Source organism: Eumetopias jubatus, unplaced genomic scaffold (assembly GCF_037043125.1).
Source record: "Eumetopias jubatus isolate StellerSeaLion01/CBP00866 unplaced genomic scaffold, mEumJub1_p1.0 scaffold_4, whole genome shotgun sequence".
NCBI classification, from domain to species: Eukaryota; Metazoa; Chordata; class Mammalia; order Carnivora; family Otariidae; genus Eumetopias; species Eumetopias jubatus.
The window spans coordinates 6,624,696-6,638,479 of NW_028274810.1; the positions used below are offsets into that span (position 1 = coordinate 6,624,696).

A 13,784-nucleotide genomic window follows, 5' to 3' on the forward strand; every position below is an offset into this window, starting at 1 on the left:
CAAACTCAACTGATTTGTTGAAGAGTAACAGTTGATTTTCTCAGTTTTTTTTGTTTTGTTTTGTTTTGGCCTTCATCCTTCTAATTCCTTCCGTTTATTTCTGCATTACACCAATTGCGCTTTAATTTCACCAGTACAAAAAACCCACTCTTAAGCGATTTTAATGTATGGTTTTAATTCACAAACTCTGTCTTAACCTGTTAGGTTTTCAGTTGCTTTAAGAGTATCTCTACCTCTCCCTGTGGAAATGTGGTTAATTTTCAGTATTTGTTCAATGGATAAACACAAGAAAACACATAAAGAATTCTGACTAATCTCTTCCTGTAATATGTTTACTGATAGGTTCCTTTCTGTCTGGGAGCTTTCTGAGGGCAGTAGCAGAAGCAGGAGTAGTGTTAATTCTTCTCATAATTTAACCCAAAATGCAAACAATTTCTTCTATCAAGTATCACCTTCTGAAGCCTGCCTTGGACCAGGCTTAAGCGCCACAATCTTAACCAGCACTCTTCCCCAATCTTGGGGTTTGCTTCTATAACGCCTAAAACAGTGCATTATTTATTTGCCTGCTACGCACTAGGCCGTATAAGATAGGTGTCTTTGCACCTTCAGCACCTAGCAGATGGTAGGGTTTAACAAACCTAGATCGATTGTAGATCGAATGAATTAATAAGGCCACCTAAGTCTCAAAGGACCACTTACTGCGCTCTAACAGGACTGGGTAGGCCCCATTCCTAAAGACTTCTTAAAAGCTGCCTCTGGACGGCTAGAATCCGAAAGACAATTTACTTGACTTTCTTCCGGTCTAAAACGCTGCTACCAATATCGCCGAAAGAGATTCTCCCACCCGGAAGCCTCCGCAAAACCTAGGGGTCCAAGCCCCACCCCGTTCCTGTCCCCACCTGCTCTGCAAAGACCGGACTCCCGCACGCAGCTGCACAGAGGCCGACCCGGAAGACAGGGGCGCTTACGCAGCAAGCAAAACCGCTGCGACTCAGGGACTGGCTCTCTGGGCAGACGTCACTCAAGTCAATTCGGCTCCGCCTCTCTCAAGATGGCGATGCGCTCAATGCGGAAGGCGCGTGGGTGCTGGAGCTTCATCCGGGCACTTCATAAAGGACCCGAAGCGGCTCAGACTCCCCAGGTAACCATAGTTAGCCTTTCTCTCGCCGGCTTCGCATCCCGCTAGGTCCTTCTCGTCTCCCCTCCCTCGACTGGTTTCTCTCCTCCCGTTTTCTCTAGAGAATACCGAGTCGTTTCTCTCCTAAGGTCTCCTAAGACTGCCTCCCTACTCGGAACGTGGCGACGTTGCAAGGACGCGCGATGATGTCACGCGCCGTGGTGGGAGGAGCGCGCCTCCGCTTGCCCACTTGGCCTCTGCCTCTTTCCCTGAGAGCGGGACACCGCCGCTGTTGCCAGGCAACGCGGGAAGCCAAGTCGGGTGTGAAGTTATCCCATCAGAGAGGGCCGGTCTTTCCCGGGCTGCCCGCCTTCTCGTGGTCCCATAACTATTTCACCCTCCTTTCTGAGGGGCCAGCGGAGAAATTAGAGAGGAGGTCTTGTGAGGAATTGGACGATTTAAGTCCAAGCAGCCACTTGACCTCCTCATTCTGGCAGGGCGGCACTTCAGTGTCAAGTGTCAGTGAGTCTTACACTCTGGTTCCTCATTCCCCAAGGTAGACCTGCATAGACCTCCCTCTGTGAGGGAATTGCAGCAAGTTGCCAAAATGCGTCGTCCTGTCCTGCGCCTGGCAGCACTGCTGTCACCGTTACCGTGTCGTGCTGAGGGCTTGGACACCGGCTTCAACCCACCCCGTCAGTATTTAGAATTTTACCCCCATGGTAAAAATACCACCTTTCAGTCATTTAGATATTTACTTAACTCATTCAGACATTTACTGAATGTCTTCCAAGTGCGATCTTGGTGGTAGGCACTTTGTTGTACTTCTCTTGGGACATATCTTCAGGGAATTACGAAGAAACTTAAGATTCTGTGATTACTAGGTGATTTCTTGGCATCCTTGCATATTCGTGGTCAAAATGCATAGGTGTGAGGATTTTGTGTGGTAACTGGTATATTGGAAAGAGCACTAGACTTGAAATTAGGAAATCAAAGGTCAAGAGATTTGTCTGACACTTGCTAGCTGTGTGACATGGCAAGTCAATCTCACCGGATTTATTTTCTTTAGCAAAATGGGTGGAGGAGGGGTGGGATTGCTTGACCTATTAATGTTCCTTCAAGCTTTCGAAAATCTGTGGCTCCATGATTATGAAGCCAAAGTAAAGCAATGAGATTAATTGTGAAAACCAAGATTTGAGTTTATCTTGTTTTTCCTGTCATCTCATAAATGACTTAATGTTCTGTACTTAAGTTTTCCTCATTGATATGGGCCTCACAAGATTCATTTAAGGGTAAAGGAAATACCAGAGAGCTCTTTGTCAACAAAACAGCTACTTAAACGTTATTTTAAATTTCAGGCATCAATGTTAGGTAAGAGTTGATTCGAAATTAGATAAATCCATTCACTACTTCCTCTTTTTGAAGTTTGAAGGTTTGATTCTGCACAACCAGAATTGGCTGTTTACTGTTTTATAGCTAGCTAATAGCATATTAAAACCTGTGGTACCAAAGTAACTAAACCTTAGATCCAAACTTCCTCTCTTTCCAAACCTAAGAGGTGAGGATGTCATGAGAAATAGAAAAATCAAAGAGAAAAGGAAAATAAGCTAGAGCCTACTAATGATTACCCAGGGAATTTTAGGGCACTAAATTATTATAAATGCTAAGAAAAAATATCTTAAAACTCTGGTGTTGGTTCAGTGGAATTAATGAATATGGTTATCTTAAGATTAATCAACTGCTAATCTAGACAGTTTCTGCTAATGTAGAATTTCCAGAACAGATTAGTGTTTCCAAAACTTTAATTTATCTTTGAGTAGAATAGAAATTAAATAAAAGTGAGAGCATTTCTTTTAAAGTATAAATCTACATGTAATTTTCAGTCATTAAATATGATGGTTTGAAAGACAAATACAGTCTTTTGAAAGACCAACTGAGAAAAGATACAGAATTGTTTTCATAGTGTAATTATAATATTGTTTGTAAATAAATATTTACATAAATATATGCACACAAAAAAAGGCTGGAAGGAAACAACCAGCCTTAACTTTTTTTGTTTTGCTTTGGTCTTCCTGAATAGTGGATTAAAAGTCACTTAAGTTTTCTTCTTTAAGCTTTCTGTATTTTCCACATGTTCAAAATTGAAGATATATCACTTTTAGACCCAGAATAAAGTGTTAAAGCATAAATCTCCATATAAATGCATAGTCATTAATAGCATCTGTGATATTTTAGATCTCTAAAGACCTAAAAAGATACTTGTCCCACAGTGCTATTATTAAAATGGCCTTAGAAAAGGACTAGAAATTTATGGGTACTTTTCCTGTATGTATTTTCTTTTTCTCTTGAAAAGCTTCCTTTGAAGTCAAAGCGATTTTTGTGAACAGATGCAGAAATATGTGAAGGAAGAATTGGATTCTTAAACCAGATGCATTAGACGTTTTTATGATACCTCATAACCTTTGTAGAAAACAAAAATTATTTTGCAAGAGTATAGTCTAACAGAAAATATAATTTTATCATATGGATGATTCTATCAAAAACTAAGAAATAGACAAGTTGCTTGTTGCTAGTTTGGTTACACAGTTACTCCTTGAGGTGAGAGGCAAAAGTGGGTGGGCCAAAGCAGTGCTGTGTTGGAAACTATGACTGATAAAGTATTGTGATTCCTGGGTTATTTTAATGTTTTCTTTAAAAAAAAATCTTGAGTAATAAGGTTGGCATTGAGGACGTTTAGTTATCTCAAAGGCAGGCTTTTGCCCCTCAAGGCTAGAGATGGGCTCAACTTTAAAATAAAAAATAGAGAAAAATCAGGAATGACAGTGTTTCAAGCCGTACTCATTGTGAGCTGTCTACAATTTATGTGAAAGCGGTTTATTTTGCCAGGTGTTACCTCGCAAAAAACTGTTGACATTTGACAAGATGAGAGTAGTCACAGAGTCAGAGGAATGAAGATTTGACATGCTACATTTAAATACTGATGGCATTAGGTAAATTTAAGCCTGTCATCATTGGCCAAACATAGAATCGACCCTTCTTGAAGCCCTAACTTATGATGGTGTTGTACCAAGAGTAAAATATTGATGGTTAGTAGACTTTTGCAAGAATATTTGTAATCATTCAGTGTAAAATGTCCACATTATGTTGCAGTTGAACAACACACTTTACTGTTAGCTGTCCCAAGCTGGGTGTGGCCAATATTAGCAAACCGTTCCCAATGTTAATGGCTACCAAGTTTAGCCATTAGATGAAGGAATCATCCCTGCAAAAAAACCCAAAAAACCAAAAAAACAAAAACAAAAAACAAAACTAGGCAGTGTATTAAATTGTTCTTGTGTTCAGTTCTCATGACTAGGCTTTTCAAACAATTGCTCCTTTTTTTAACTTTTTTTCTTTTAAAATAATTTCAGATTTACCAAGTTGCAAAATTACTACACAGTTTTCCTGTACATCCTTCACCAAGCTTCCTTTTACATAATCATAATACAGTGATCTAAGCCAAGAAATAAATTTGGAACAATACTAGCTAAAGACCCATTTCAAGTTTCACCAGTTTTTCCACTAGTCTCTTACTGGTCTGGGATCAAATCCAGGATCCCGTGTTGCATTTAGCTGTCATGTCTCCTCCAATTTATGGCACTTTCAGTCTTTCATGACCTTGGCACTTTTGAAGAGGATTGGTTAATTATTTACTAGAATGTCTCTCAATTTGGGTTTGTCTGATGTTTTCTCGTTATTAGGTTATGGATTTTGGCAAGAATACCACCAAAGAGAGACTAGACTGTTCATAACAAGGCTTTAAGGCAGGTATCAATACCTGATTTTAAATCATGAGGAAACTGACTTTAAGTAACTAGCCTAAAATCACAACGCTAATTAATTGTGGAATTAGGATGGTAAAATTTACTATCGGGATTTCCTTCCCTATTTTGCAATTAATATTTGTTGTTATAGGTTTCTGTGATCTTAATGACATTAAAATGGGGAAGTGTTCCCAGTGACTTTTCCTTTAGCTTGTCTGCTATGTATTGTCCATCCAACTTGCACCAAGAGCTAATCAGCATGGAGAGCTATCAGGAGCTTCTGTAGCCATCATTTTGCAAGACAATAACTGGGCTGGTTTGAGGGGGCTATTTCATCTCTGTGCTTTTTTTAAATGGTGTTGCATGGACCCACTCGAATGCCCCATTTAAGCTCAATCAGCCTAGGAGTCCATTCACTTAAAATCCTCTTTAGATTGGTTTTCCTTGCGAACTGACTTAGCTTATTAGAAATAATAATTTTTAAAACTATATTTGAGTAGATAATGGAAACTACTCATGGTAACTGATGAAAATATAGAGGAGGAACAGTGAGTAGATGCTGAGGATTTTTGCTAGAAACTATTCTGGCATCCATAGCCAGGAAATGCTAAAGAGAGTAAGGCTGCTCCCTGAGATCCTTTCTCAGTCTACCTGTTGCATGGCTGCAGGTTACAAAAGAACTATCTGCAGAGCCTTACACAAGTATATAGATTTAAGCCTATATCCATACATAACCCTATCTTTCAGAAAAGGAACGGACATTTAGCTATCAGTGCTAAGGCCCTGTGCTATGTGCTATACACACTTTATCTTATCCTGTAAATATTATTCTACCCATTTTATAAAAGAGGAAACTAAGGCTCCGAAAGATTAGGTAACTTTCCTAAGTCAGAGCTAGTAAATGGCGGTACCAGGATTCAGATTCAGCTTCGTCTGTGCTTTTTCCACCTGACCAGTGGTGTTCTCTTACCAAATAAAGTCTTGTATCAATCCCTGTTAGATAAAACATAAAAGCAGAGCTTTTCTGATTTCAGGAATAGAAGAGTAGCTAGAGCCCTGCCTGCTTGACCTCACCGCCCCCACCCCCCCCATACCACCCTCCCTCCACACACAGTGGCCCAGGAGATGGTGCCACACAATCTTAAATTTTTTATGATGACGTTTGAAAAATACTTCAGCTTCCTAACATATCCAAGTAAGTTTGTTGGCTGAGGACCACATATGATGGATGAATTATGTTCGAGGAGCTGCCCTGAAAATAAGTAGTTGGAGAGTATTCACTTTGATATGTGTGTATTTTTTCAATAAAATGCAACATATGTTCTATTTCTCTTACGCTGCACAAGGACTGCAGATAATAGTAGTCAATTTCCTTCTTTCCTTCTCTCTAAACACAGCTTACTTCTGCATAATATGCTCATCTTTGTGCACAAAGATTGTTCTGTGGATTCCCTCAGTCATTATTACAACTAACCTGGCCTCTAGCCTCCTCAAAAAGAACACTTATCCAGTTCTGCTCTTGATTCCATTCTACCGCTACCCCTCAGGGTTCAGGAATTTCTCTTTTCAAGACTGCAATATGAGGCCTAAGGCTTCTTCTTGAATTTCCACAGGAGCCATTTACTTATGGAGGATGGAAGCTGCTCTGCAGGTTGAGACACTAGATGCAGAGAGATAATTTATAGGCACAGAAGGTGCTACAGGGACTCCAGCTTGACTTAATTTAACTCTGCTCCAGCATTTATGGTTTTCTCTATATATCATTTCTTAGCAATACCGTATCTTTTTTTTCCCAGTAGGAGGCATAACCCTTTTTCTTAACGTCCCTGCTTACTGAATGAATCAAGGTCATATCAAGGTCTTCACACTACCCTGACATCTAAGTTCTATTGGGCGTCTAGCCATTTACCAAAATTCATCTACAACTTCTTTCTTTCATGGCACACAGTCATCCTGGTATCTATTGAACCTACTTCTGGTTGGCTAAGGAACTGCCTTTTGACTGCCCCCTTGGTCTCCTAAAAGGCAAAGTTAAGCCACCCTGATTTCTAACCGATGGAGATGCTCACAGCTTCTGCTTCTCAATCCCTTGCCCTCAGGCAGCACACCAGCTAGCATGCAGGTCTGTCAGTTTCTCCTTTGCATTCCTGTCCTGATGTTCTGGCTGGGACTCACTATAGGGCCGGGCAAGTCCACTGTGGACAGAGTCTTGAATGAATGACTTTGGTTCCATTGCTTCTTATCCTGGTTTTTAGGATGATAGTTGTAGATTTTTCATTAAGGGTATTTGAAAGCATAACATTTTCAAATAGAATCTGTTATTTTCTATAATATCCTGTTATAATATAACACTTTGTAATCTCCAAAATGCTTCACATATTCTTTTAATCTTGAGTGCAGCATACCAAGTTTCACTAGTCATCTAAAATTTTGACTCACTGATTACATTCTCATTGTGTCTTCCAGTTTTTTTAACCAGTTGTAATGATGATGAATCTAAGTAAATATCGGTATTCTTTAAAGTTTTAGTTCAATGGATGTTATTTTCAAATTTGTATTGAAATCATTTAGTGTTATTGTAAACACAATTGTTATTCTAAACACAATAATGATGGAGGAGGTGATACTAGCACACATTTATGCTTACCATGTACCAAGCATGGTTTTAAGCACTTGACATGCATTAGTGTATTTAATCGTCACAACCCAATGAGGTTTGTGCCAATATGAACCCCATTTTGTTGATTAGAATAGTAAGAGGTTAAATGACTCACCCAAGGTCACATAGCTAGCAAATGTTAGAGCCAAGATATAAACCCTGGTAGCCTGATTCCAAAGTCTATACCCTAACTGTAATAAAATGCCATTAAATTCTGAAACAAATTACCCATGATAATATGCTGATAACTGCCTTGCAACTTTTAAATCCGTTCCATGAAAGCCACTTATATATCTTGCCATGGTAACATGCAGAGTAGAAATTATAAATCATCCTTTGTTGTCACTGTTCCTACACTCTTGTTTGGCTCAATGAATTACGAAGAAGGAGCAAAGCTGTCTTGTAAATTTATCTCCATGTCTCTATTTGGCTACTGCCACTAGGATTACTGTGTGTAAAATAAGGGCTTTAAACGCATGAGTCCCAAGGTGCATGTAGGAAGTTCTGTTTACACACAGTCTATAGCTAAAAGGTCAACCTGTGTGCAGCCCTGCAGGCAGAGGGGAGGTGGTGAGTGCTGAAGCTGATGGATGACTAAGGGACCACTATCTAGGGTCTAGTTGGGATTTATGGCAAGAGTACTTTCTTCAAAAGTAGCAGAGGTGCAAAGTGGGAAAATGGGAGAGATGAAAGTAATTAGTGTTGTGGGCCATTTCTGCAAGTGATAAGTAAGAATTTATGCTAAAAGATCCTCATTCCAAGGAGTTTTTAAAGGGGTCTCTTAATTCAGTAATTGAATTAAAGTGAATTGTTTCCCATTAGTACATCAATTAGGATGCTGTTGAGGCTTTAAAATGAGCAACAGAATTTATTTTATACACCAAATAAAGGGCTCCTCATGACCTTTTCCTAATACTCCCCATGAACAAAGACTGCATGGGCCATTCTACTTTATAGTCATTCAGGCCCACACTTTACTCACTATGTTACCTTGGGCCCTTTTAGGAAGTGGGAGAATGTAATGGAAAAGGGATATGGAGTTTACTCAAATCCCTGATTTGGATTCCTGTCCTCCCATGGGGAGAATGGGCTAGGCAGCCAGTTCATAAATTTGCTGGAAGAGAGAAGAGGTCTCTTGAGCGGGGGTTAAGTGTGCAGGATGAGAGTAGAGCCCCAAGGGAGATGTTAAGGACCAGACTATGTGGAGCCCTTGCCAGTTCTGGGGAGAGAGCCAGGTTGGCCCTCTGTGGATACTAGTTACCTGGCCATCTTGGTTGTGAAGGAAGATCCTTCTCTGCAGGCAGGCAACTTTGGCTTCTCCAATGGCTGGCAACTTTCCAGCCACCCCCATGCCACCAAGCTGTGAAACTCAGTAACCTAGAGAAGCAAGTGTCTAGAAAATAAGCAATCACATGAACATTATACTTGTCATTTTAAAGTTTACTGGCCCCTTCCTAAGAGGAAGTGTGATAAAGCAGAAGGTACATGACTCTTGGGATCAGTTAGGCCTGGTTGTACCAGCTGTGTGATGCCAGGCAAGTTATCTGACCTCACTAAACTTTAGTTTCCTCATCTGTAAGGTATTCATAATAATGCCTTGTAGGAATATGTGGATTCGAGATCCTGCCATATATATATAGATGGCTCTTCCCAAAAGTCCTTTTGCCAGTGCATAGCACCTAGTGGGTCCTTCATGCTGGATGATGATTATTTCTTCAATAACATATAATTCTACTCAGTGAACTTTCTCTCCTCTACCCTTATCAATCTTCATAATCTTTGATTCCCCCATCACCACACTTTCCTATCCTTCTATCCCCCCTCCCCCAAATCAGTCTCATCACATTAATCCCCTTAAAGCAGCATTCTAATTATGGTTTTCCCCTTGCTCAGCAACCTCCGCGGGCCTCTGAGGAAATGTAGTCCCCTTAGAGCTCTACATTCAAGACTTTCCACAGTCTGGATCCAAAACATTTCTCTAGGCCATTGCTGTCTTAAATGGATCCTTTGCCTTAGTGTTCATAGCATTTCCAAGTTTGCTCAGAGCTCTTCCCTTTCACCTCTTTGTTAATGCCACTGTCTCTTCTTGGAAAGGCCTTTCTTCCCATCCTTATTTATCTGTATTCCACCATTTTTAAAAAATGAAACAAAAACACACAATTCCGGACTTCAAGTTATATTACAAAGCTATAGTGATCAAGAAAGTATGGTACTGGCACAAAAATAGACACATAGATCAATGGAACAGAATAGAAAACCCAGAAATGAATCCACAACTCTATGGTCACTTAATCTTTGACAAAGCAGGAAAGAACATCCAATGGAAAAAAGACCATCTCTTCAACAAATGGTGCTGGGAAAACTGGACAGCCACATGGAAAAAAAAGAAAAGAAACTGGACCACTTTCTTATACCATACACAAAAATAAATTCAAAGTGGATTAAAGAGCTAAATGTAAGACTTGAAACCCCACAAAAATCCTAGAGGAGAACACAGGCAGTAACCTCTTTGACATTGGCTATAGCAACTTTTTTCTAGATATGTCTCCTGAGGCAAGGTAAACAAAAGCAAAAATAAACTATTGGGACTTCATCAAAATAAAAAGATTCTGCACAGCAAAGGAAACAATCAACAAAACTAAAAGGCAACCTTTGGAATGGGAAAAGATATTTTCAAATGACATTTCTGATAAAGAGTTAGTATCCAAAATATGTAAAGAACTTATGAAATTCAACACCCAAAAAATAATCCAATTAAAAAATGGGCAGAAGACATGAATAGACATTTTTCCAAAGAATACATATAGATGGCCAACAAACACATGAAAAAATGCTCAACATCATTGATCGTCAGGGAAATACAAATCAGAACTACAATGAGATACCACCTCACACCTGTCAGAATGGCTGAAATCAACAACACAAAAAACAACAGGTGTTGGTGAGGATGCAGAGAAAGGGGAACCCTTGACTATTGGTGGGAATCCAAACTGGTGCAGCCACTGTGGAAAACAGTATGGCGGTGCCTCAAAAAGTTAAAAATAGAACTACATTACGACCAGCAATTGCGTTACTAAGGATTTACCCAAAGAATACAAAAACAGTAATTCAAAGGGATTCATGCACTCCGATGTTTATAGCAGCATTATCTACAACAGCCAAATTATGGAAACAGCCCAAGTGTCCATCAACTGATGAACGGATAAAGAAAAAGTGATATATATGGAATGGAATATTACTCAACCTTCAAAAAGATATGGATGGAGCTAGAGTGTATTATGCTAAGCAAAATAAGTCAGTCAGAGAAAAACAAAGATATGATTTCACTCATATGTGGAACTTAAGAAACAAAACAAATGAGAAAAGGATGAAAAAAAGAGAGAAAGGCAAACCAAAAAACAGACTCTTAACTACAGAGAAAAAACTGATGGTTACCGGTGGAGGGGATGGGTGGATGGGTGAAATAGATGATGGGAATTAAGGAATGCACTTGTCATGATGAGCACCAGGTGATGTATGGACGTGTTGAATCACTATATTGTATATCTGAATCTAATATTATCCTGTATATTAGCTAACGAATTTACAGCAACAACAACAGAACGTCTCTATTGGTTCCAGAAAACTTTGTTTTGAAGTTGGAAATGATTGCTCCCATTTTGAAATTTTATAGGACTTTGTACCTTCCTTATAGAAATTAACACATCCTTCCTTATATTCTCTGTCTGTTTATAGGCGTTTGCTTTAGGACAGATGGAGAGCGTGCTCTTTTTTTATTTAGACCTTTTATGAACACTCCAGCAGGAAATGGCTTATAATTATACCAGGGTTCCACAGGTGCAGCCTTAGGCTGCCACTCAGCAGGCAGATCTTACCAGAAGTATGTTCATGGAGACCTCCACCAGTCATAAAAGGTGGGGAGGGAAGGATTTTTCCTGTTGAGCCTTGGCTATGATAACTATATGTGTGAGAAAGTGAGTTATTACTTAAATCTTTGGCATAATAATTCCTGTAACAGAAAGAGCTCAATAATTACTGGAGTGAATAAATTCAGTGAAAAGTAAAGCCAAGGAGGTAAGACAAGAGAAAGTGCATACCATTGGCATTTAGCCTGTTGTTGAATTTAAACTGTATATTTTTATGTATCTAATTTTAGAAGATGTTCAGTGTTTGCTGCAGTTCATAAATGATCTTATTATTGCCCTAACTATCCAGATATTTATAAGTGATTGGAAGATAATACCAATTTTATTTCAGTGATTTTTCCAAGAAGGCTGCTGTAATTTCCAACTTATTGCTATAACCGGCTTTTATTGCTACTCTAGCTTTAAATTTATTTTTCACAGGCATAGCTTATTATACTGCAGTTTGCTACTTCTGTATATCATATTAAAGTTTGTTACCTCTGTATATGGAAAAGTATAGACATACTCAGGATTAAGATGAGAAGATTTCATTTTGAGCATAGTTTTGCCTCAGTACTGTCTGGTTCACAAGAACTGATGTTGTGTTTTCTCATATTATAAAACAAGAGTTCATGCAACTCGTGAAGGAAATAAAAAGCTCATTTATTATATCAACATTGCCTTTTTTCTTAATTGTCCATCTTAAGTCCCTTTAAAGCAATCTGTCAAACTATGCCTAGTACCTTTTCTCTATTGATCTTGGTATGCCTTACATAGATAAATAGCCCTAGGTCCCACTGCACTGTTAAACTATTTAGACAGTGAAGCCATTCGTTAGCTTACAATTTAATGCTGTTTCATTTTTCTTTGCACTATAGTAAGAGTAGAGCAGTGTGATTCAAGCAGAATTTAAATCTATATTACAAAGAACTTGTATTTTCTTCTTTTTAAAGTGACCAGTGGTATTTTAGTAGTTGATCAGGAAAGTTTTATTGTTATATTTGTTAGCAATTTATCCTTTACATGTTTAATAAACCTTAAATCAACCCAGCATAATCATAGAACTGTCACAGACTGTCATGTCTGTTAAAAGGGGTTGGATTGAAGCATCTTCCAGATAAGTCTGTGACTGCAGTGGCCAGACATCTTGTTAAATCAGCGACCAGTAATACCCATAAATCTTTAAAATGTCTTGCAAATTCCAATGTTTCGGCATCCATATGACATCTTCCACATTGTTTTTCACATTCTAAAGTGGAAGAGAAATTCTTAGCAGACCATGTGTCCTTAATTTTGATTGGAAATATATTAACATATCTATGACTCAACTAGAGACGCAGCTTATGCTCTAGTCTTATTTTTCTGTCTAAATGGCAGACTTTGGAGTCAGACTTCGATACCTGTCTTCTTGAAGGCCAATGCCCACCTTTAGATTTGGAGATAGGGTCATCCAGCTTCCATTTGGACCACATGTTAGGAGGGGTGGGGAGAGAAAGGAGTGGATCTTCAAAAAGGAATAACAAGGCCATGACTACTGGTAGGATTACTGCCAGCTGAATAGCACTTAAATTTGTGTCTTCTTTAGCAAGATCATCAAGAAAAGCATGTAAAGTGGGAAAAATAATTTTTAAAAATCAAGGATTTTTAACCCTCTATAGGTTCTAACTCGAGGAGAGAGCCCAGAGTTGATGAATCTGAAAAAGAGACAGAGATGGGAGAAAAGTTACTGGAGTGTGAGTGTGGATGTAGGGATTTCAAGGGGGTAGAGGATTTCAAAGACACAATGAAGAGCAAGATAGTGGTATGGTACAATAACGACTAAAAGTTATCCACTGGAATGTACAATTGGTATGTCACTAAAGATATAAGCAACTACAGCTTTAGAAGAGTTATTGATGCTGAAGATTAATTACAGTGAGACAAGCGGTGAGGAAGTGAGGATTGTTGTTTTGAGGAGCCTGAGTGATAAGGAACTGTCAGAGAGGGGAGAAGAGAGCTATAAAGAATGGTCTGACCAAGCAAAGTTTTTGATGGTAGGGTCTTTTAAGATGGAAGCGACTTGGGTGCCTGGGTGGCTCAGTCGTTAAGCATCTGCCTTCGGCTCAGGCCATGATCCCAGGGTCCTGGGATCGAGTCCCACATCGGGCTCCCTGCTCAGTGGGAAGCCTGCTTCTCCTTCTCCCACATACCCTGCTTGTGTTCCCTCTCTAGCTCTTTCTCTCTCTCTGTCAAATAAATAAAATTTTTAAATTAAAAAAAAAGATGGAAGCAACTTGAGCATGATTATAGGAGCCAGTAAA

At 39.2% G+C, this 13,784-nt stretch overlaps 1 protein-coding gene across 3 annotated transcripts in view; it reads left to right on the forward strand.

Annotated features, from left to right (window-relative positions):
- The first annotated feature begins 1,045 nt into the window (after positions 1-1,045).
- The window catches only part of WARS2 (tryptophanyl tRNA synthetase 2, mitochondrial), a 99,788-nt gene continuing 87,049 nt past the window's right edge, over positions 1,046-13,784 (forward strand). For all 3 annotated transcript variants that reach the window (XM_028102090.2, XM_028102091.2, XM_088022315.1), the window contains exon 1: positions 1,046-1,141. In XM_028102090.2, coding sequence (XP_027957891.1) covers positions 1,052-1,141 — 90 coding nt within the window. In that variant the 5' untranslated portion in view covers positions 1,046-1,051. The remainder of the gene's footprint in view (positions 1,142-13,784) is intronic.